Raw genomic sequence first — 20,306 nt, forward strand, 5'->3', positions numbered from 1 at the left:
TCCGACAACGGCGCTCCACCAGAGCTAATCGCGGAGACCATGATATTACGTTACAATACGCTTCATTTCCACGTGACGAAAAGTGGGCCCCAATTGGCCTTGAGTTCTATTGGCTGCCTACATATTTTCGAAGCCACCTGTATAGTCGCAGCCGAAGCGACAGTTGCAGCGTTAATTCTACAACCGTGTGCTGGTCTTCATGAATGTCATAGGCAAGCGCATCTCTGGGTGAAACGCTGGGTGTTTTGCGGGGGTGCGCTGCTGCGCTTGGAGAAACTGAAGCCCTCTTCTACACAGCAGAATGTTGTGTCGGAGAAGGTTCATGAGAGCTTGGACACAGTAATTCCATTCGTGACCACTGCACTTTTAAGAGAAAAGTGCAGCGAAAGATTACTGCATTCTGCACAGCTTAAATTCACATGGAAACGAGCATTGTGACAAGTAAATGAGTTGGAGCTTTATTTGAGCACCTGATGTTTCCTTCAGGTTGTAATAACAAGCTGTAACGTAGCTATTTCAATACAGCGAACTTTCACTTTAACAAACTTTTTTCTGAGGTTTCTTCAAGTTCGTTCAAGTGAAGTTTCACTGTATAAGGACACTGGGTTCTTACTTAGCGCGTGAAAGGCGCTCGTAACGTGCGTCGAATACGCGTTAATTGTTGTACACATTTGCTTGCTTACGAATCGGAGTACAGCAACTCTTGTTGTTGGAAACGGCGTGGTTTCGGAAAATAAATAAATCCGGCGTTTACAAGCGCTTTCGTCATGTAATTATGTTTAGAACGTTCACGTAGTATGGATATGCATTCAATGTTACGTAGCAATGAGCTGTGTTTTTCTGTAACCGAAGTCAGATAATCTGGAGTATCGCCGAAGTAGCTCTTGGTATCGAAGCGTTATTGTTGGCGCACAGGTTCGAACCCTGGACCACAAGAACGGCGTCGCCATCGACCGTCTCGAGAAGACGATCCAGGCACGCCAAATCCGCTTCGTCATTGAGGAAGCGTCCGACCCGCAGATGGAAGACGAGCTCCTGGTGGGCATGCAACTCGAGCTGTACGGATGCTACATCGAGGAGCTGAAACAAGAGAACGGAGGTATACTGTGTCCCGTAGATGCGTTGTCCCAGCTGTGCGTTCCCTTACGCTCGAGGAACGACGGACGCAGTATGCACCATAGTGCAACGAATACATGGACATTTATTAGCGCATTTTACAAAAGAGCGAGCCCGCCAGCCGAATCATACAAATTACTAAAGCAACACCACAAGTGACACACAATACAACACACACTCAAAACAACATAACGCACATAAAGTACCGCGAATGCGGCGTTGCCGACGTTCGACTAACCACGGGGGTCCGCGGCAACGAGTCACGGAATCGTCCCCACGGACCTCCCCACGAGAGACGACCGTCTACAAGCAGCGCCAAGCCCCAAAAAGTTTGTCATCTTCCTAATGGGCGAGTGCGACCTCGCCGCCAGGCGGCGTCGCCGCGGTAACACAGCCTCATTACCCGCACGGCGGCGACTACGCTGACTGCGCCGCCATTAATGCCACGCAGTGAAGCCGAAACCACAGGACGCGCGGGCGCCATGAGGCGCAAACAACCTCACAAGAAGTGCAAGCACTCCAATACACCTGGTTCTTGCTTATAAAATGGGTCTCCACATTGCGTGATGGCCACTTCGAAAAGTTAGTTACAAATGCCACTGCAGTCTCATGCCAGTACATGCATAGGCACATGTAGGAAGAAACTTTGTGTTACTAGCGTAGATCCGACCGTGAAACCGTATCACTCACTCACTCACTCACTCACTCACTCACTCACTCACTCACTCACTCACTCACTCACTCACTCACTCACTCACTCACTCACTCACTCACCTCACCTCACCTCACTCACTCACTCACCTCACTCACCTCACTCACTCACCTCACTCACCTCACTCACCTCACTCACTCACCTCACTCACTCACCTCACTCACTCACCTCACTCACTCACTCACCTCACTCACCTCACTCACCTCACTCACCTCACTCACTCACCTCACTCACCTCACTCACCTCACTCACTCACCTCACTCACCTCACTCACTCACTCACTCACTGCACTCAAGATCCCACTTTCCGAGACAATGTGAGAGAAGGCACACGTTGTGAGCGAAATGCCTGCTGCGATGCACGCCACTCTTAAATGCCCATGAAACGTTTACGCAGAAACCACACACACAATAAATGCGGCGGGACCGGTGAGTAACACCGCGGTGGTCACACGGGTACACACTTTTTTCTCAGCTTGCGCCGTTAATTCTGAGTATAACGCACCAAAAAGTGCCGTGAGCCGCTAGTGAGTGCATAATAGCAACACGCGGTCTACGTTAGTGTTATGCGAAGTTAATGCTATACTTCTACGATCGTGACTACACTTTTACCGAGTTACGAATACTCTTGAATGTCTATCTTGCTGGACACTGAACTCGTTGCCACTAAAGACTGTTTTCTTTTTTTCTTTTTTTCAGCTGCATGTGAAGAGGACAACACCTGGTACTCTCACGTGAAAAGTGTGTATATATGTGTGCCTCATCTTATGCACGTGTCTCTAACTGTAGGGGCTGTTTTATTTGTCCGTGTTCTGTACCGCTGGCGTTGCTACATAACTGATGTTTCGCGGCCGAGATAGCCTGCTAGATCGATTCCCGTGTACGTGCGTGTACCATCTGCAAAATATCGACAGCGAATAAAGCTTGGAAGGTATTTTATATGAATTTTGAAGTTCGCGAGCGCGATCCAGCATTATAGGCCGCACCTGGTGCATTGACACCCTCGGAGGTGACCCGAGGTGACCCCCCTACTTCCCCTACGTAAGGGACTATACACGCGCTATCCGCACACCCGCTCCGCACGTGGCGGGACACCTGCCGCCCGCAAACGGAGGAGGAAAAACCGGTACCCCGTGTGCGACGATTGGCGTCGTTCCGGTTTTTCCTCCTCCGTTTGCGGGCGGCAGGTGTCCCGCCACGTGCGGAGCGGGTGTGCGGAGAGCGCGTGTATAGTCCCTAACCGTTGCAGCCGGTACAAGTTATGATGACGTCGTAGCCGCCATTTCTATTTTGACGCGCTTCCCGACGAATCGCTCCTCGCCAGCGGGTCAAACCTGAAGTGATTCGCCACGTTGAAAATTCCTTCCATCCACGCCGCAAGAAAATCGTCGCCATCAGACAACGATGAGCCCGGCGACGACAGACCGCAAGGAAATGCGTCACTGTTCTGTGTGCTCACGTGACTGAGCGTTTCACTCGCTAGGTGGTGATAGTTGCACCCGGCGGCTTGTCGTTTTTGTAGCTCTGTCAAACCGAAACTGAGGCTGTGTCGGTAATGAGGAGCTTGTAATTAATTATCTGTTGCGCGCTGCAGCAAACGATGCGCCGTGTTATGACTAACAGGCCCCCAGCAACACATTGCAGCAAAAAAACGTGGGGGCGAAAATTTGTGTCAGGACTCCTTTAATCACAGCACAGCGCGTACTCCACCCCCCTCCCTCCCTTCTATGTTTTGTTAGCTGTGCGCTATTTTATATCTATACATTATAATACTCAGAACAGCAATTTCATTTTTCTAATTGGCAGGGCAAGTGAATGAAATAATAAGTGCATATGATAGGACTGTAGTCGCCGCGCACAGAATTGTACCCATAGCCTCTTCTCTGTCACACAGCCAAGAAGACACGTCACTTTGCCGTGGACACGACCAACAACATCGTCTACTTCTGCGACTTCCACGGAAAGACTGAGTATGTTTACCTCAAGGTTACGAACGTGGACGCCGCTATAATAGTGGCAGATAAATGTACGCAGTGTAAATCACTTGGAGCGCGATTTTTTTTGTCATTTTTTCAGTCACTTGGCATGCTTCTCATCCAACGATGGAGGGAGAACTTGGATAAGTACGTCTTTGTTTTTCACTTATCACTATGCTTTTTATGAATAACTTAGTTTGACCTAGTTTGTTCAAATTAATTTATGGTCTTTTAAAATGCATTAGGACCAAAACAAACAGTAAAACGTAACTTAGGTTGCGTCCTAATTGGTAGAGTAATTAATTGTAAGTAATTTGTTTTCTGAATTGTATACGTCTGAAAAGACGTTCCTCTGTATGAGAAATGTTACCATAGTCCATTCATTAACTTTCCCGTGTTCAAGTCAGAAGCTCGGGACATCAATCTCGGCATATCGTATGTGTTACATTGTTCACTACATGGCTAAGTACTTCTTTTCCTATCACACCCACATCTTAGTACAACGGATATCATTATATTCCCGATCAGAATTGAAGGTAAACATTAGACAGAAGTCTGTCTGGTTGGGTAAGTAAACTGAGAACTGATATTTATTCTCCAACCAAAGTTACGAAGACACGTAAAAACCCGACGTTTCGGAACCAGCTCGGTTCCTTCCTCAGGGGGGACTGCGGCGGCTTGGCAGCGGCCTCTTTAAGGCACTCTCGCGGCGGTTAACGACCCCACGCATTATCGAGGAGCGTAGCCCATGCGCATACACCGGGGGGAGAGTTCCGAGTGAACGGTTGATATTTTGAGTGGTCCTCTGTATATGCCACGACTCCAGTAGTAACCTCCTCCTCCACTTGGTTTCACTTTCGAGGATGGCGGTTCCGTTGAAGTCTATTCTGTGGTCAAACGTCTCTGCGTGCTCGGCGACGGCGCTGCGTTCTTTGTTGAGTTTACGGACGTCGTTGACGTGTTGCCTAATCCGTTCGGGGAAGTTTTTGGTCTCGCCGATGTATGACGAGGGGCAGTCGGCACACGGTATTTTGTAAACGACGCCGGGCGCCCTGTCTTTTGTTGGTCGGTCTTTCGGGCGGGGAAGAAAGCGGCCCAGCGTGCATGAAGGCACGTGCGCGATGTGCACGCCTTCTTTCCTAAAAATCCGAGCCAACGCCTCGCTGGCTCCCTGGACGTATGGGACCGACACGCGTTTTGGAGAGCTGTTCGTCAACTTTGGCTGGGAGTCGCGTAACCTCTTTTTCTCTGCGCGGCGGGCGACGGATCGAATGAAACTTCTGGGATAACCGTTTTTTCTGAGGTCCGCAATTACGCGGGCCTCTTCTTTCCGGCGTTCCGTGTCAGTGGAACATATCTTTTTGGCTCTCTGAAGTAATGTGGACACAACGGAGGCCTTGTGGGTGGAGGGATGGGACGAATCGTATTGAAGGTACCGGCCGGTGTGCGTCGGCTTCCTGTAAACGGAGAACTCCAAGTCACTGCCCCTTCTTGCCACCTGGACGTCGAGAAAGGGGAGGATGCGGTCGCGTTCACACTCGACCGTGAACTGTATGGCTGGGTGAACGGAATTTAGGTGCAGTCTGAAGTTTTCAATTTCAGATGTCTTCACGACACAAAAGCAATCGTCCACGTAGCGAAGAAAGAGCTTGGGTCGCGGCGAGAAGGAGCCAAGTGCTTCCCTTTCTATATGTTCCATGGTCAGGTTTGCCATTGTGACGGAGATGGAGGCTCCCATTGCGGTTCCACTGTTTTGCCTGAAGATTGTTCCTTTGTAGGAAAAATACGTGCTGGACAGGCAGAATTCCAGTAGGCGGCAGAGTTCGTCAACAGTGAGTGGGGTCCTTTGACTCAAGCCATCGTCACCCTCAAGAGCAGCACGGGCACAGGATACAGATAAGGGTACCGGCACATTGGTGAACAAAGATACGACGTCGAACGAGACCAGGCTCTCGTCTTCGTCGATGCTCACCTCTGATGCTAGCTGCACGAAATGGCTGGAGTCGCGGACATGAGTTGGGGTATTCCGGGTGAGAGGGGCGATGATTCGGTGCAGGAAGCTTGAAAGGGCTCGGCATGGAGAGGAAGTGAAGTCGACGATCGGTCGGAGGGGGGCGCCAGGCTTGTGAATTTTGGGTAGTCCGTAGAAACCCGGTGCGGAGCCGTTGCGGCAGATTAGACTTAGGTAGAGTGCTTTTAATTGTGGGTGGTGCTTGAAAATTTCGGAGAGTAGCTTATTTAGCTGAGTCTGAGTTTGCTTCGTCGGATCCTTTTTTAGCTGCGTATATGCGTCACCCTCTAAAAGGGCCGAAATCTTCCGGTCATAGTCCCGGCTGTCCAACACCACCGTTGAGTTGCCCTTGTCAGCGGGGAGGATGACAATGCTCTGATCTTGTCGGAGTTCCCGAAGGGCTTTGCTCTCTTCTGCGGTCAAGTTCTTTTTCCCTTGTGACGGCAATTTCGAAAGGATTCCAATTGATTTTAGTCTAATTTCTTCTCTGGCGCTTGGCCTCACACTCTGGACGGCTTCCTCTACAGCCGCGACGACTTTCGATAAACGGGGCGTCGTTGACACGTTATACCCGTGTCCCTTTGCCAGAACAGAAGTTTCCCGATTAGTGAGTGGGCGGGATGACAAATTGGTGACAAACCTGGGATTTGGGTTGCCTTGGGGCGAACCCCGGTCCAACAGGTGAGAAAGTTTCCTATCCTGCGCGGTCCGATGCCTGTCTGCAGACGACGCCGCCACGGAGTCCGCGAATGCGTCGATCGGAGGCATCAATCCAGGGATGCGGTGCTGAAGTTTACGCTTGGCGAAGAACAGGTCTAATTCCTTTTTCCGTAGAGAGGCGTTGATTTCGTGCAGGCGGGCGTTGACCAGCCGTTGTTCTGCTCTCATGACGATTTCCATACCTTCGGGGGTCGAGACAGGGCGTTTCAGGCGTAGGCTTTGAGGGACGACTTTCCTATCTTTGCAGGTGCGATTGAAGTCCAGATGAGTTTTGAAGACTGATATTCCCTCCTTGATGCGTATGTAGCGCTTGACTAGCTGCATGGTATCGCGGCCGAAGTCCTGGCTGATTGAATTGAAGGTAAACATTAGACAGAAGTCTGTCTGGTTGGGTAAGTAAACTGAGAACTGATATTTATTCTCCAACCAAAGTTACGAAGACACGTAAAAACCCGACGTTTCGGAACCAGCTCGGTTCCTTCCTCAGGGGGGACTGCGGCGGCTTGGCAGCGGCCTCTTTAAGGCACTCTCGCGGCGGTTAACGACCCCACGCATTATCGAGGAGCGTAGCCCCTGCGCATACACCGGGGGGAGAGTTCCGAGTGAACGGTTGATATTTTGAGTGGTCCTCTGTATATGCCACGACTTCGTAACTTTGGTTGGAGAATAAATATCAGTTCTCATTCCCGATCAGGCTTTGCTTTCTCTCAGTATTTACTACAACATATAGGTCCTTCTCGCGTATGTTTCCTTATGTCCTGTGTAAGCCTGTGCAAGGCTCTTGAAAGCCTACATAAGCCAGGGGCGTAGCCAAGGGGGGGGGGGGAGGTTGGGGGGGTTCAAACCCCCCTCGAAATTTTTCAATTTTGCATGTGTATATATACACGCACACATACAAACGCACGCACGAACATACATAAAGTATGGTTGAACCTTCCCCCCCCCCCCCCCGAAAAAAATTTCTGGCTACGACCCTGACATAAGCCTTGTACTCTATGTAAGCCCTACGTAAGCCTTATACCCTATGTAAGCCTGTGTCATTTAAGCTTGCGTAAGCCTCACACTAAGCATGTGTAAGGATTATGTAAGCCTACGTAAGCCTTATACTCTATGTAAGCCCTGTGTAAGCATATATAGCGACTGAATGCGTTCTGTTGAACGGCAGTCCTGGAGCCGTTCGTGAACCACCTGTTGGGCTTCGACCCAGAGTCTAGCCGCATGCTGGCGAGCGACTCGTCGGGCGAGTCCTTCCTGGCCAGCTCGGATGGCACTCACTGGGCGCTGGTGCCCAGCCGCGCGGCCAACGCTTCGTTGAGCCGCGCCAACTTCGTTCCCAGCCTGATCGTGCCCGCGCTGACGCGCTCCGACATCCTCTCCAAGGACCTCATCATCGGCGATTGGAAAGGTGTTTTGATGATTGATTGATTGATTGATTGATTGATTGATTGATTGATTGATTGATTGATTGATTGATTGATTGATTGATTGATTGATTGATTGATTGATTGATTGATTGATTGATTGATTGATAACGAAGGTGTTTGGCAACAACTACGTTATGTCACTGACTTCGCCACGGCATCAAACTGTTTCCTGTCTCACGAACACGTCTATTCTGATTTCACATGAAGGTATTACTTTTACCAGTACACACTGAAGGTCGCGGGATCGAATCCCTATATTTCGACTCCATGGAAATGCGGCCTCCTCGGCCGCATTTCCATAGAGTCGAAATACTAGAGGCCCGCGGACATTTAGGTTTAGGTGCACGTTAAAGAGCCGCAGGTGGTCGAAATTTCCTGAGCTCTCCGCTACGGCGTCCTCCATAATCATATCGTGGTTTTGGGACGTGAAACTACAATAATTATTATTATATTTATCAGGACACAATAAAAGTCACAGTTTCGCCGCAAGGCCGTAGCAATGAATGCGGTAGCAAGAAATTAATGCTATACGAAGTGATGCTCGCCAATGGATACTCTCAGTTTGAACAGCGCTCCTGTTGCAAAGGCGGCCGAAGCATCGAAGGAAACTAGCGTGCTTCAAGTGTCGAGCTGTGACACTTGATAGTTCGCGCTCATCTTTTGTTTGTTCGTTTAGCGTCGTCCCTGAGCTCGAGTGACATTCGTACGCGCCGTAGCATGAGCGCGGACATCACGGTGAAAGCTTGAAACACCTGCCACGTGCGTTTCTTTATTACTTTTGCTATGTTCGGTTTTCGGGCACAAAGACTGTCAGCAACGCTCAGCGCGAACCGCGCCTCATTGTTCGAGAACCTTCGCGATCATTGCAGATCGTTTTGTTAAGATTGCGCGCAAGACGCGCACACTCGAGCTTATTCTAGAATTTGCACGACAGCCAGCGATAACGCTGGAATATTCGACGGCACACGTTTAAATGCCGACGCGCTTCAGCGCTGGTCAGTTGATCGACGGTCGACGGTCTGTACGCCGCTATCAGTGCATACCGTGTGTATTGCTGTAAATTAACTTTCCGTTTCCCGGCCACAAGTTCGGCCAAATAAACAGTTTCATCTGGACAACGCCGACTGCTGTCTTCGTCGACGTCACGACCACGTGACATCTGGTGGAGGTGCTGCTGCTTCCATGATCCGGACGCCCCCGCGAAGCGCTGACCCAAGCCCGAGCCGCGAGGAGGACAACGGCAAAGAAAACCCGGATCGTCGAACAAGTCGCAGGCAGAAGGGACTACCGCCAGAGCACGGGCTCCTTCCCGAACAAACCAGGCAGCCCCAAGTCCCAACACCGACCGCAGCGACGATGACCGACCCCGTGCAGCCTTCGCCGATCCTACTCCGGCAGCCCAAGGAGCCGCCAACCTTCCGCGGGTCGTCATTCGAAGACCCGGAAACCTGGCTCGAGACTTTCGAAAGGGTCGCAACATTTAACAACTGGAACGCCGACGACAAGCTGCGCCATGTGTACTTCTACCTGGAAGAAGCAGCAAGGACATGGCTCGAGAACCGGGAGTCCACGCTTCGAACCTGGGATCTCTTTCGCAGTGCTTTTTTGGAGACGTTCACGAGCGTCGTCCGAAAGGAAAGGGCCGCAACCTTGCTGGAGACACGGGTTCAGCTCCCGAACGAAAACGTGACCATCTTCGCGGAAGAAATGACCCGGCTGTTCCGCCATGCTGACCCCAACATGCCTGAAGAAAAGAAGGTTCGTTTCCTCATGCGAGGAGTAAAGGAACAGCTCTTCGCTGGCCTTATGAGGAATCCGCCGAATACCGTCCAAGAATTTGTCTCCGAAGCAACAACAATCGAGAAAACGCTTGAGATGCGAACAAGGCAATACAACCGCAGCTTCTCGACCACAAGCTACGCCGACGTTCAAGCGCTAGGATCCACCGACCTGCGTGAGACGATTCGTGCAATCGTGCAAGAGGAGCTGCGAAAACTTCTACCTTCGTCGCAACCTCAAGTAGATTCCATCGCCGACGTCGTACGCCAGGAGATCCAGCATTCACTCGGTGCGCCTCAGCTAGTAGAGCCGCAGGCGCAAGCTATGAGCTATGCTGCTGCAGCACGCCGTCATGCTCCTCCTCTACGCCCACGCCAAGGCGACACACCGCCGCAGTACCGTCGCCAGACGCCGCCGCCGCCACCGACGCCCTACCGCCCACCTGTCGGCCAGCGCTACACCCCGAGGAAGACCGATGTCTGGCGCGCCCCTGACAACCGCCCGCTCTGCTACCACTGCGGGGAGGCCGGCCACACGTACCGCCGCTGCCAGTACCGTCAGATGGGGCTACGCGGATTCGCCGTCAACGCGCCGCGCCCGCAGCCAGGCGAACGGCCTCGCGACATCGACGACTACCTCTCACGACGACTACCTCTCTTCCCCTCACCACGAGAAAACCGCGCGAGCAGACAGCGGAGCAGACAGCCGACGACTTTTAAATGTGCCCGTCGGGCTCCTAGCGCCATCTCGCTGGTAATGAAGAAACGCTTATTATCGCCTGCCGTCTCTAAGTCCGTCCAGTGGTAAAGGGTGTGTATATAACGCTCGCCGTTAGCTACGTGGAGGATCTGCGTTTCGTGGCGTAGTGGATGGCGCCACTCGCTGCGGAGCAAGATGTCCCTGGTTCGATTCCGCGCTTCGGAAGCATTTTACAGCGAAAGCTGTTATGAGATCATTTCACCGGCCGATTTTGGCGCCGTAGTTGTCCGCCGCCGCCGCCGCCGCCGCCGCCGGTGTCCGTAACCAGTATCGCTCGAAATAAGAAAAAAAACGAAATAAGAAAAAAATTCCAGGATGGAACGAGGTTCGAACCTGGGCCCTCTGCGTGGGAGCCCAGTATTCAACCTCTGAGCCATGCCGGTGCCTGAAACTGCTTTGCAAAAAGGTCCTATACAGTCTTCATGTCGGTAAGGAACCACATTAGCATATGCAATATAGCGTGGTAGAAGAGTAAAATAAGCACCAAGCGTCGCACAACGCAAATTCTGTAACTAGGCGTCACATAATGCGACTTGCGCAACCAGTAGGTTGTTGAGGAGGAGGAGGAGAGGTTGAGGAAAGGAAAAGGCGCAACTTCTGCAACCCTAATTGGGAGCACGGCTCAGCGCCAGTAGGTTGTTGAATGCTTCCAACCAAGGAGGTTTAAACCTCCTTGCTTCCAACCCATTACAGGGCTCTGCCATAATTCTTCGTCGTCATCAGGCACAGCATCAACAAAGTGCGCATAATGCCTTACATGCGTTTAGCAGGTACAACGGCTCTCCGTAGAATGACGAATAATGGCACAGTGCCTGCTTCCCCACTTCTCAAAAATTACAATGATTTATAGCGTAGTGGGTTCCTCGCAAGTGCACTTGTATTGGTTGCCAAGGAAGCCCATAAGCGCATGATCCATTTCCTCGGGGTCTCAGTAAAATTACAATGATTTAGAGCGTAGTGGGTTCCTCGCAAGTGCACTTGTATTGGTTGCCAAGGAAGCCCATAAGCGCATGATCCATTTTCTCGGGGTCTCAGTAAAATTACAATGATTTATAGCGTAGTGGGTTCCCCGCAAGTGCGCTTGTATTGGTTGCCAAGGAAGCCCATAAAGCGCATGATCCATTTCCTTGGGGTCTCAGTAAAGTTCTTCACCCCCCCCCCCCCGTCTCTCTCCCACGTCAACGTTTGTTATACAGCATGACGGGAGAGGGAAATAGCGACCGGGCGTCACCCAATGCAAATTACATAACTGGTGGGCCGTTTATAGATTCCAACCCATTACAAAGGGCTGAGCCATAATTCTTCATCGTCATCAGTCGTCGCGTCAACAAAGTGCACATAATGCCTTACAGACGTGTAGCTGGTGCCTCGCTTCTCCGCAGAATGACGAACAATGGCTAAGTAGGTGCTTCCCAACCTCACAAAAATTGTGATTTATGACGTAGTGGGTACCTTTCTAGTGTACTTGTATTAGAAACGCCGCTCTTCCAGCTTTCGCTGTGACTGTGCTGCGGTTTCAGCGCAGGCCTGGCGTTTTTTCTGAATTATTTTTCTTTGGGGCTTTTATATATATATACATACTTATACATATACGGTGCATGACGGCGGCGACGGCGACGGCAAAATGCAGCCGAGACTGTCCATATAATTGCTATCGCAATAATAAGGTACGAGCAGGCGGACATACTTTTTTTTTAAAGTAAGCTGCTCCACCGCATTTTAGTAGTGCACTGTGGTGAAGCTAACTTGAGAGATGCCCTCTCAAGTTAGCTTCGAAAGCGAAGCGAGATTCCCTCGTCCAGCTAAACTGCATAGCGGCGTCGATTATCTCGCTGTGACAATCTAAGTAAATCTGCTACTGGCGGAGAACAAGTGGCTTTGTTCGCCTACCGTTGCAACCCTTGCTGACACTCGCATACCCCCCCCCCCTCCCCCCTTCTTTTTAAAGCTTCGTTCTAGTACTAAGAACTTCTACTTAGAAGTTTTATGCCGTGATGAACTGTCAGTGCCTGCATAGCAGCATTCGTCATTCTCTTATATATCCTCTCGCAGAATAGACTTGAACGCAACTCTTTAATCTGTGTATTTCTCTTTTCTCAGCCACCTACGACGGTCTTGTGTACAAAGACGCCGAGGCACCGGCCGCCATCTGGAAAGGTTGCTGCACAGGAACGGAGTAGCCGCAACACCGGCTAACCACGGCGTCTACTCACTGAAAACGTTTTTTCGTTCGAAAACAATTGCCTTACCGGACAAAAGGAACAAAGAAAAAAAAGAAAAGAAGAAACGCTGTGAATTACATTAACCGCGTGGTTATATACTGGCAGGAGCTCACAATGCACGTCAAGTCGTGTAGGTCGCGTCGTTGTTACGCACTACTTAACGTCGCTGAGATACCGTTGTTCTTCGCAACATGCTATAAGTGAATTCCATGTTTTGTAGCAAAGTTTCATTGTTCGAACTTAGCATTCCGAGACCAAGGTTATGAACGGCAGTGTGTCACCGCTGTGTAACTTGCAAAACAGCCATCGTTCGGCAGCGTCAGGCTCAACTTATTCAACAATCAAACTCAGAACTACCGATATACACGTTAAGGTTAGTGGTGCAATGCTTACTAGGAAATTGGTTGCAGTGTCAATCCATAAAAAGTGCTTCCGCAGAAATAGACGACCACCTGGTTGCTGGAAAGTGTGGATTGTATGTGTGTGCTACAGAAGGCCAGCTTCAGGATAACGCGCAGCTGTCTCATTTGGCTTCATTTAATAACGCATAGTGGGGAGCTATCGATATCACGACGTCGCCAGCTCTCTCGCAATTTCTCCAAAAGAAAAAACAAGGTATCAATAAAAACGACTGACCATGAACAAAGCAGTCTGTGAGAATGATGAATTCGGATGGATTCAGATGGTGAAACTGCTTCGCAATCAGTTTACGTACCGCATACCGTAAATATATATATAGAGCTGAAAGCTGCGCCGCATTATTTAGTTCTAGGACATTGGAAGATTATAGTCCAAATAAAATATCATCGGGAAATCAACCAATAGACACGGTCGTCATCCCGAGATTGTTTCTTTTAGGCACCACACGCAAGTAACCATGCCGAAGTAAAGTCAAGCGATGTGTGACAGCGAAAGCTTTTCTTTTTTTTTTCCAGGCTGACTTAATAAAGCTGTACTTTTGGCACTATAATGTCGATGTGTATAGTTTGCATCTACGTGGAACCTCGCTACCAGCCATGAGCATCCAGCAAGCCTTTCGTAATACGGTTGTCACACGGTGCACTTTCGATCGCGATCTGGCCCAATCGGAATCGAATTTGTCAGTTGCCATTGGCCCACTGGCGCAAACTGTACAAAGGAGTCAATCGCGGTGGCCCGGGATCCAATCCCGGCTGCGTCGGCCGCATTTCCACGGAAGCAAAACGCTAGAGGCCCGTTTACATTTAGGTGCACGTTAAAGAATATCAGATGGTCGAAATTTCCGGAGCCCTCCACTACGGCGTCTCTCATTATCATATCGTGGTTCTGGGTCATAAAACCGCAACAATTATTATTATTAGTCAATCGCGGTCGACAAATTTCATTCGAATCGCGTTTGATTGCGAATCGAAAGTGCTTTGCGTGACACCGGTATAAAACTGATAACACTGTACTCTGCCGAGTTTGTGCACCTGTAGAGGCATTAACACTTTAGCCATCATGTCCTCAATAAAAAAAAATGGTGGGGTGGAGGATGGAAGACTCGGCCGGCGGCACCAAACGGGTGTCGAAGCCCCTTTTGGAAAACAATTTAAAACGTTTAGCAACGGGTTGTCAACCCGTTGAAACTGAAGTACTTTATTTCATTTCGCAGTAGAAGATTTTATGCAAGCCCGTGCCTTCTACGTGAATTTTGCATTCAGCTCGAGGGAGCGCGCAGGGCCATCATGCACCCTTTCTGCGCCTCCAACGCTGGCATGACGAGTGCGTCTCAAACGTCCGGCCGCCTGTCTTCGCGGGCAATCCTTTTTTTTTTTTTTTTTGCCCATAGAACTCGTCACAAGAGTACGGAACTCAAGTTCAGGGATCGGTCAGAATTCAGTAGTTGGAGCAGTTGCACTCGACCGTCTCCGGATCCACGGCGGCGAGATAATGGTGGGGCTCGCCGTTGCAATCTGCGCATAAGAGCACACGAACGAAACTCCCTGTGTTAACGACGATCGAACGATTCATATATGAACGTTTGAATATGTATATACACTTTCACTACTAGTATTAATATACATCTTAAAGGGGCCCTGGCAACACTTTCTGGGCATGGTCGAAAAACGCTGCCGATCGGTAGTCGAGGCTCCTGAGAGCATGTGAGCCGAAACATTATAGCACAGCACGCGGCCTGGCATTTACCATTAATTCTCAAAGTCGATCAGCCAGACATCGCTGATTCTTCTCTCGACAAATGATGCCATAAACCCAAATGGCCGTGCCATAAACCCGAAGTCCTCGGACATTGGCTGATTTGAGCATCATGAGCTGCATAGCTACCGCGGCCGCCGCGGGATGGCGCGACGCGCCCTAGCGCTCGCTCACGATCCCATTGAAAGTAAGCCGTGCGTTCGAAGAAAAAAAAAAGGTGCTCAAGGTCATGACGCGTGCGTGACGTAACTTTCATTCCCCGTGTCATCCCTCCCTGCTTAGCTTCCAGCGCTCTCGTCGTGACGAATGAAGAGAGAAAGCGCTCACAGCGTGCTACAAGTTCCCGTAACACCGCTCGTCGTTGACGGATTCTAAAAATTTTTGCGGCAGTCGATTAGTGAGGTAATAAACTCATTTAATGATGCCGTTTGAAGATTACTTGGAAAAGTGTTGCGGGGCCCCTTTAAGAGCTTGCTTTTCCACACGCACGTTGATGATACTCAGATAGGTTCTTTCTTTCAGACCGCAAGTGAAAATCGAGCTTTCGTTTGTTCAACCTGTTGCGTGCATGAATGGTAACAATGGTTGCATACATACATTTGATATACCGGGTGTTTTGAGCTAAAAAGCACCAAGAATTAAAAAATTAAACATGGTGCTACGCATCTCCAATTAGTTCAGTATTGTTCTGAGCCATATAGAGGACGTCAGAATATTTTTTTTTCCAATCCGCCAAGCTCGGTAATTAACAAAGAGTGCTTAATGAACTTTTTAAATAGTAACTCTAGAGAAAAGTTTTCACTACAAAAGTTGTAGCGCTTGTTCAGAAACATAGAATTTTTTAATCTATGTTAAGATGACTCCCCTGCTTAATTTTTTTCAGGCCTTTCTTTAAAGCGCGCGAATTTAAAAAAAAAATAGCACGTGACTGCCACCTAACGCGCGGCGCTTTTAGTGCCCTCAAATGTAAGTTGAACGAATTATCAAAGGCTGCTCCGCGCACGAAGGTCAATTGAGCAGGCTGCCGGTTACTGCGATGGACGCTAAATGATGATAGAGGCGTACCATCCAAAAAAGAAAAAAGATCTACGAAAGAACGCCCGTCACGTGTGAGTGCATCTTTTATCTCGTTCCTGCGCCACGCTGTCCCCCTCGCCTTTTCCAATGTGTTTCTTCATTGGTGCGAAGAAAGAAAAAAAAAAATGCCTACCCTACATCAAATGCTACCTACGGTATCATATAGCATTTGCTCTGTGGCTGCCGCTCTTTTTGTTGAAGAATTTTTATTTGTTGTTGTTGATGCGGTATGCTCATTTTGTCGCTTAACGTCCATCGCAGTCACCGATAACCTGTTACACCGATCTTCGTGCACGAAGCAGCCTTTGATAATTCGTTCAACTTACATTTGAGGGCACTGAAAGCGCTGCGCGTTTGGCGGCAGTCACGTGCTATTTTTTTTTTAAATTCGCGCGCTTTAAGGAAAGGCCAGAAAAAAATTAAGCAGGAGAGGTATCTTAGCATAGATTAAAAATTTTGATATTTCTGAACAAGCGCTATAACTTTTGTATTGAAAACTGTTCTCTTTTTTTTTATGTGGGGTTTAACGTCCCAAAACCAGCATATGATTATGAGAGACGCCGTAGTGGAGGGCTCCGGAAATTTCGACCACCTGGGGTTCTTTAACGTGCACCTAAATTTAAGTACACGGGCCTCAAACATTTTCGCCTCCATCGAAAATGCAGCCGCCGCGGCCGGGATTCGATCCCGCAACCTTCGGATCAGCAGTCGAGCGCCATAACCACTCGACCACCGTGGCGGGGCTGAAAACTGTTCTATAGAGTCATTATTTAAAAGGTTCATTAAGCAATCTTTGTTAATTGCCGAGCTTGACGGATTGAAAAAAAAATATTAACAATATTGCGCTAATTGCAGACGCGTAGCGCCTATGCTTAATTTTTTATTACTTGGTGCTTTTTAGCTGAAACACCTTGTATAGACAAGCTTGGGATCGAGCTCCGATACGGAATCTGACTGTTTGACGCATAGCTGCTCCCTCTGCGATCGCCATTTTGTTTAGTATGACATCGTGGTCGGCAGGAAAAAACAAAAACGTTGCCCAAGAATAGCGAATACAAAAATATACGATCAGCGAATGTGCAAGGAGCAGTTGCGTCTGTGTTTAACTCTTGGCAGCACATCGCTGTAATCAATTCGGAACGCTGTCGACGAGGAGAGAGAGCGAGCTTTGGTGCTTTTAAAACCAAAACGAATTCTTTCAAATATTCGTTCTTCCACGCACCAGTTCTTCCCTCGCACCAGTAGTTTACCTTTTGACAACTCTACATAGCATTGACTTAATTGCTCAGCTAATATCATAATTTCTTGGATTCTGTACAATGCCTTATTATACTCTGTCCAACGTTCGTCTGCTGTACCGTGTAAGTTACTCATTAATCTCTGGCTTACCTTTACGTGCCGTGTTCTGTTTATGCATGCTTGTACACTTAAGTTTTTCTCAATGTTTGTTACATTTTGTACGCACACGATACCCCTCCTGCATGGGCCCTTCACATGCCTTCAGTATTTTTGTAAATAAAAACGTGAATGAATAAAAATATGGCGTCGCCAGGTGTGTTGGATCTTTTGGGTCTGTCAATGTACTGGTTGGAACTCGAATCCGATAGTGCGAATACGACACTGAAAGCTTGAAGGCGAGTGTATATAAACAAGTACACAACGCCTTGGCGCGACACGTGCCTTGATTGGGGACTGCGTCAACGGCGGGCCTGGGTCCCAGAAAGCTGAAGCAGTTGAGCGTTATGGCGATCACGCAAAAGATGGCAATGACCAGGATGCGGAGCAGCACGGCCAGGGCGCGGCATAGCGGGCTGCTGGCCACCGACGCGGTGACCGCGCCGCAAGTCCGCCACCACAAGGACGCCAGCCGCGCCGGCTGCATCCTACATGTCCTTCGTCCGGAATGGATCGGCTCGTACCCGGCCACGACAATGTCGATGATGATCATTCTGCTCTGAGTGACTGTGTATAGTGATACGGTTAATTGTTCAGAAGGAGGCTTCGCAGAAGGCGCTGCCGAGAATTAGACTCTTTGGTTTACGGTAATGGCCACAGGACAGGGGACGCGTAACAAAGTTCAGATTTTAAGTGGGGCCTTCGTGGCATGTCACAGTCGTGCACCAGTTATAATTTTTTTAAGGATGCTCATTAGATTCAAGTAACCTCTTCGCCAACGATTGGTGAGTAGATTAAATTCTTTGCCTTTCGCAAAAATGCCTATTCGCGCTACAATATATAGAAAGTTCTTTCCACTCAAAGGCCAGTGCCCCTACCTTCGTTTTAGAACATTCTTAACCAGAAAAGACCAGTGCCCCACTATAGCTGCACTATTGTTCGAGGTGAACGTCGATCAGCGTAAACAAAGTTTATTCCGCAAAACCTCTTCCCTCCATTCTTTCTTCTTTTATTGAACATTCATTTCACCTAACAAAATAGTGTTCAGACGTCGCCCCACACACGTAGCAGCGCGCGTATAGACCGATCGAAGTCGACGCAGACGAAGCAGCGGGGCCGTCCACGATCATGGCCGCTCGCCGGGCAACGGGGCCGGTGCGAGCGATCCAGCGCGGCGTCGTCGACCGTCGCGGGGCGGCCGCGCTTCTGCGGGCACCGGTGGTGCTGGGGGACGGCGAAGGGCCGCCCACGATCGGCCGCTGGGCCATGGCGCTCTGCGAGGAGTTCGTGCAGCAGCTGTACCAAGCCGTGCGGGCCGCCATGGCCCTGCTGCACGCGCTGTGGATCGTCGGCGGCGACAAGCCGCTCGCCACCACGCCGTCCGCAACGGCGCTGCACCAACGGGAGACCACGGACGCGCCGGCCTCCGAAGCCCGTCGCAAGTCAAATTCTCAACCACCGATGGCGTCCGGCGCAGCCAAGCAGCCTTCCCGCCTCAAGCTCGGTCCGGAAGCAACCACTGGTACGACGAAATTTAAACCTTCAATTTTATTCGCAGAACCGTTACGGTGCAGCGTGGGATGTGTAGCACGATTCTGTTCGACACTTCGACATGCGAAGAAAGAGGGAAACACTTGAGGGAGAGCCGAAAGACCAGCTGTAGACAAAGTCGCAGTACAGTTTGTGGTTGGTGTTTTTATCGGCCATATAAATAGTGTAATAAACATTAGCTTATTTATCAAGTTAGGCATGGGGTCGCGCGTGGGCACGCGTATTTTGAACAGATGTCACTCGATGAACGTGTGCATTCGCTGTCACATTATTGGCGTGATGGAGTGTGACGTCGGCAGCAGGGAGCGAACGTTTCCTCGGCGAGAAAGACCCTCGCAGGATCTTCCTCGAGAGTCGCCACAGGACACCTACGCAAGGCACACGGCGGTCCATGGCCACGGCTAAAATTCTACCGGCCCCGGGGCATCCACGTAATTGCAATTGCTGTAGTAGCAATAGTTCGCTCCTCTCTCCTTCTGTGTTGAAAAGCACTACCGCATGTGTCACCTCTCTGCTGTGAGAAGAGCGTTGTAGTGTTTATAGAAGTGGGAGAGCAACTGTCCATACCCCTTTGAAATTGTGATTCACTTGATTTCTCGAATTTACCCGGTCTCCCTTTCCTGCACTTCTAGCGCGCAAGCGCAACCTCGAGCTTCCTTCGTCCGCGATTCCCCCGCGGACGGCACCGGCAACGACCAGGCGCTGCAGTCCGGTCAGACGCATCCCGATGCCATGCTCCGCGCTGGGACAGACGCGCTCCGGGGACAGGACGGTGTGGCCTTCGCGATGCAAGCTCACCTCTTCCAGGCTGTCCTCACCCAAGGCCAGTGCATCGGCACCCACGCCAACGTCTCCGAAAAATCCGTGCGCAGCGCCGCTGTCGTCTTCCAGCGCCGCCCTGGCCACGGCTCCCGACTGCAAGAAGGACCTCCTGGAATCCGCGACTCCCGAAGTGCGAAAGCTGCGCCAACAGGCGTTGGAGTTGTTCAACGCTGTGGGCACTGTGTTTGTGCTTCTCGCCAACCTGACTGTGACGCTGGTGTATTGCCTCGTGAGGCTGTCTTGTGCACGCTTCCTCGCCCTGGTGTCGAGGCGAGAGGTAGTGGCCGCCGCCGCGTAGGCCTTGTGTACGTTTTTGTATGTGTGTGTGCGCGCGCCAAGTCCTATTTTGTGGTTTAATCTTGTAAATTGCCTCCGCTGCTTCCGATTGAGCTTACTATGTTCATAAATCATTGCCCACTCTAATAACATGTGAGTGGTCTTTCAATCTAGCAGTTATGCGCTTTGATACTGACCACTGTGCTAACTGTGCCTTATACAGTTTATCTGTGACGTCATGCCAGAAAGGCCAGGGATCGAAAACTAAGCTCTGAAGACAGATTATGGCTTC

General features: G+C 50.0%; 3 protein-coding genes across 3 annotated transcripts in view; all 3 read left to right on the top strand.

Annotated features, from left to right (window-relative positions):
* LOC119396626 (uncharacterized) overlaps nt 1-4,163 on the top strand; it is a 272,920-nt gene extending 268,757 nt beyond the window's left edge. The window contains 4 exon segments of the mRNA XM_037663911.2: nt 916-1,099; nt 2,527-2,568; nt 3,722-3,797; nt 4,148-4,163. Of these exon segments, the coding sequence (XP_037519839.2) occupies nt 916-1,099; nt 2,527-2,568; nt 3,722-3,797; nt 4,148-4,163 (318 nt within the window).
* A 3,440-nt stretch (nt 4,164-7,603) lies between these two features.
* Nucleotides 7,604-13,346, top strand: LOC125758886 (uncharacterized). The gene is made up of 3 exons (XM_049416619.1): nt 7,604-7,607; nt 7,700-7,939; nt 12,597-13,346. Exons 1-3 carry the CDS (start codon nt 7,604-7,606, stop codon nt 12,674-12,676), a joined length of 324 nt encoding a protein of 107 aa, XP_049272576.1. The 3' UTR covers nt 12,677-13,346.
* Nucleotides 13,347-18,453: 5,107 nt separating this feature from the next.
* LOC119397620 (uncharacterized) lies at nt 18,454-20,148 on the top strand. The gene is made up of 2 exons (XM_037665046.2): nt 18,454-18,887; nt 19,549-20,148. Exons 1-2 carry the CDS (start codon nt 18,494-18,496, stop codon nt 20,034-20,036), a joined length of 882 nt encoding a protein of 293 aa, XP_037520974.1. The 5' UTR covers nt 18,454-18,493; the 3' UTR covers nt 20,037-20,148.
* Nucleotides 20,149-20,306: the final 158 nt, after the last annotated feature.

This window comes from Rhipicephalus sanguineus, chromosome 6 (assembly GCF_013339695.2).
Source record: "Rhipicephalus sanguineus isolate Rsan-2018 chromosome 6, BIME_Rsan_1.4, whole genome shotgun sequence".
In the NCBI taxonomy this organism is placed as follows: Eukaryota; Metazoa; Arthropoda; class Arachnida; order Ixodida; family Ixodidae; genus Rhipicephalus; species Rhipicephalus sanguineus.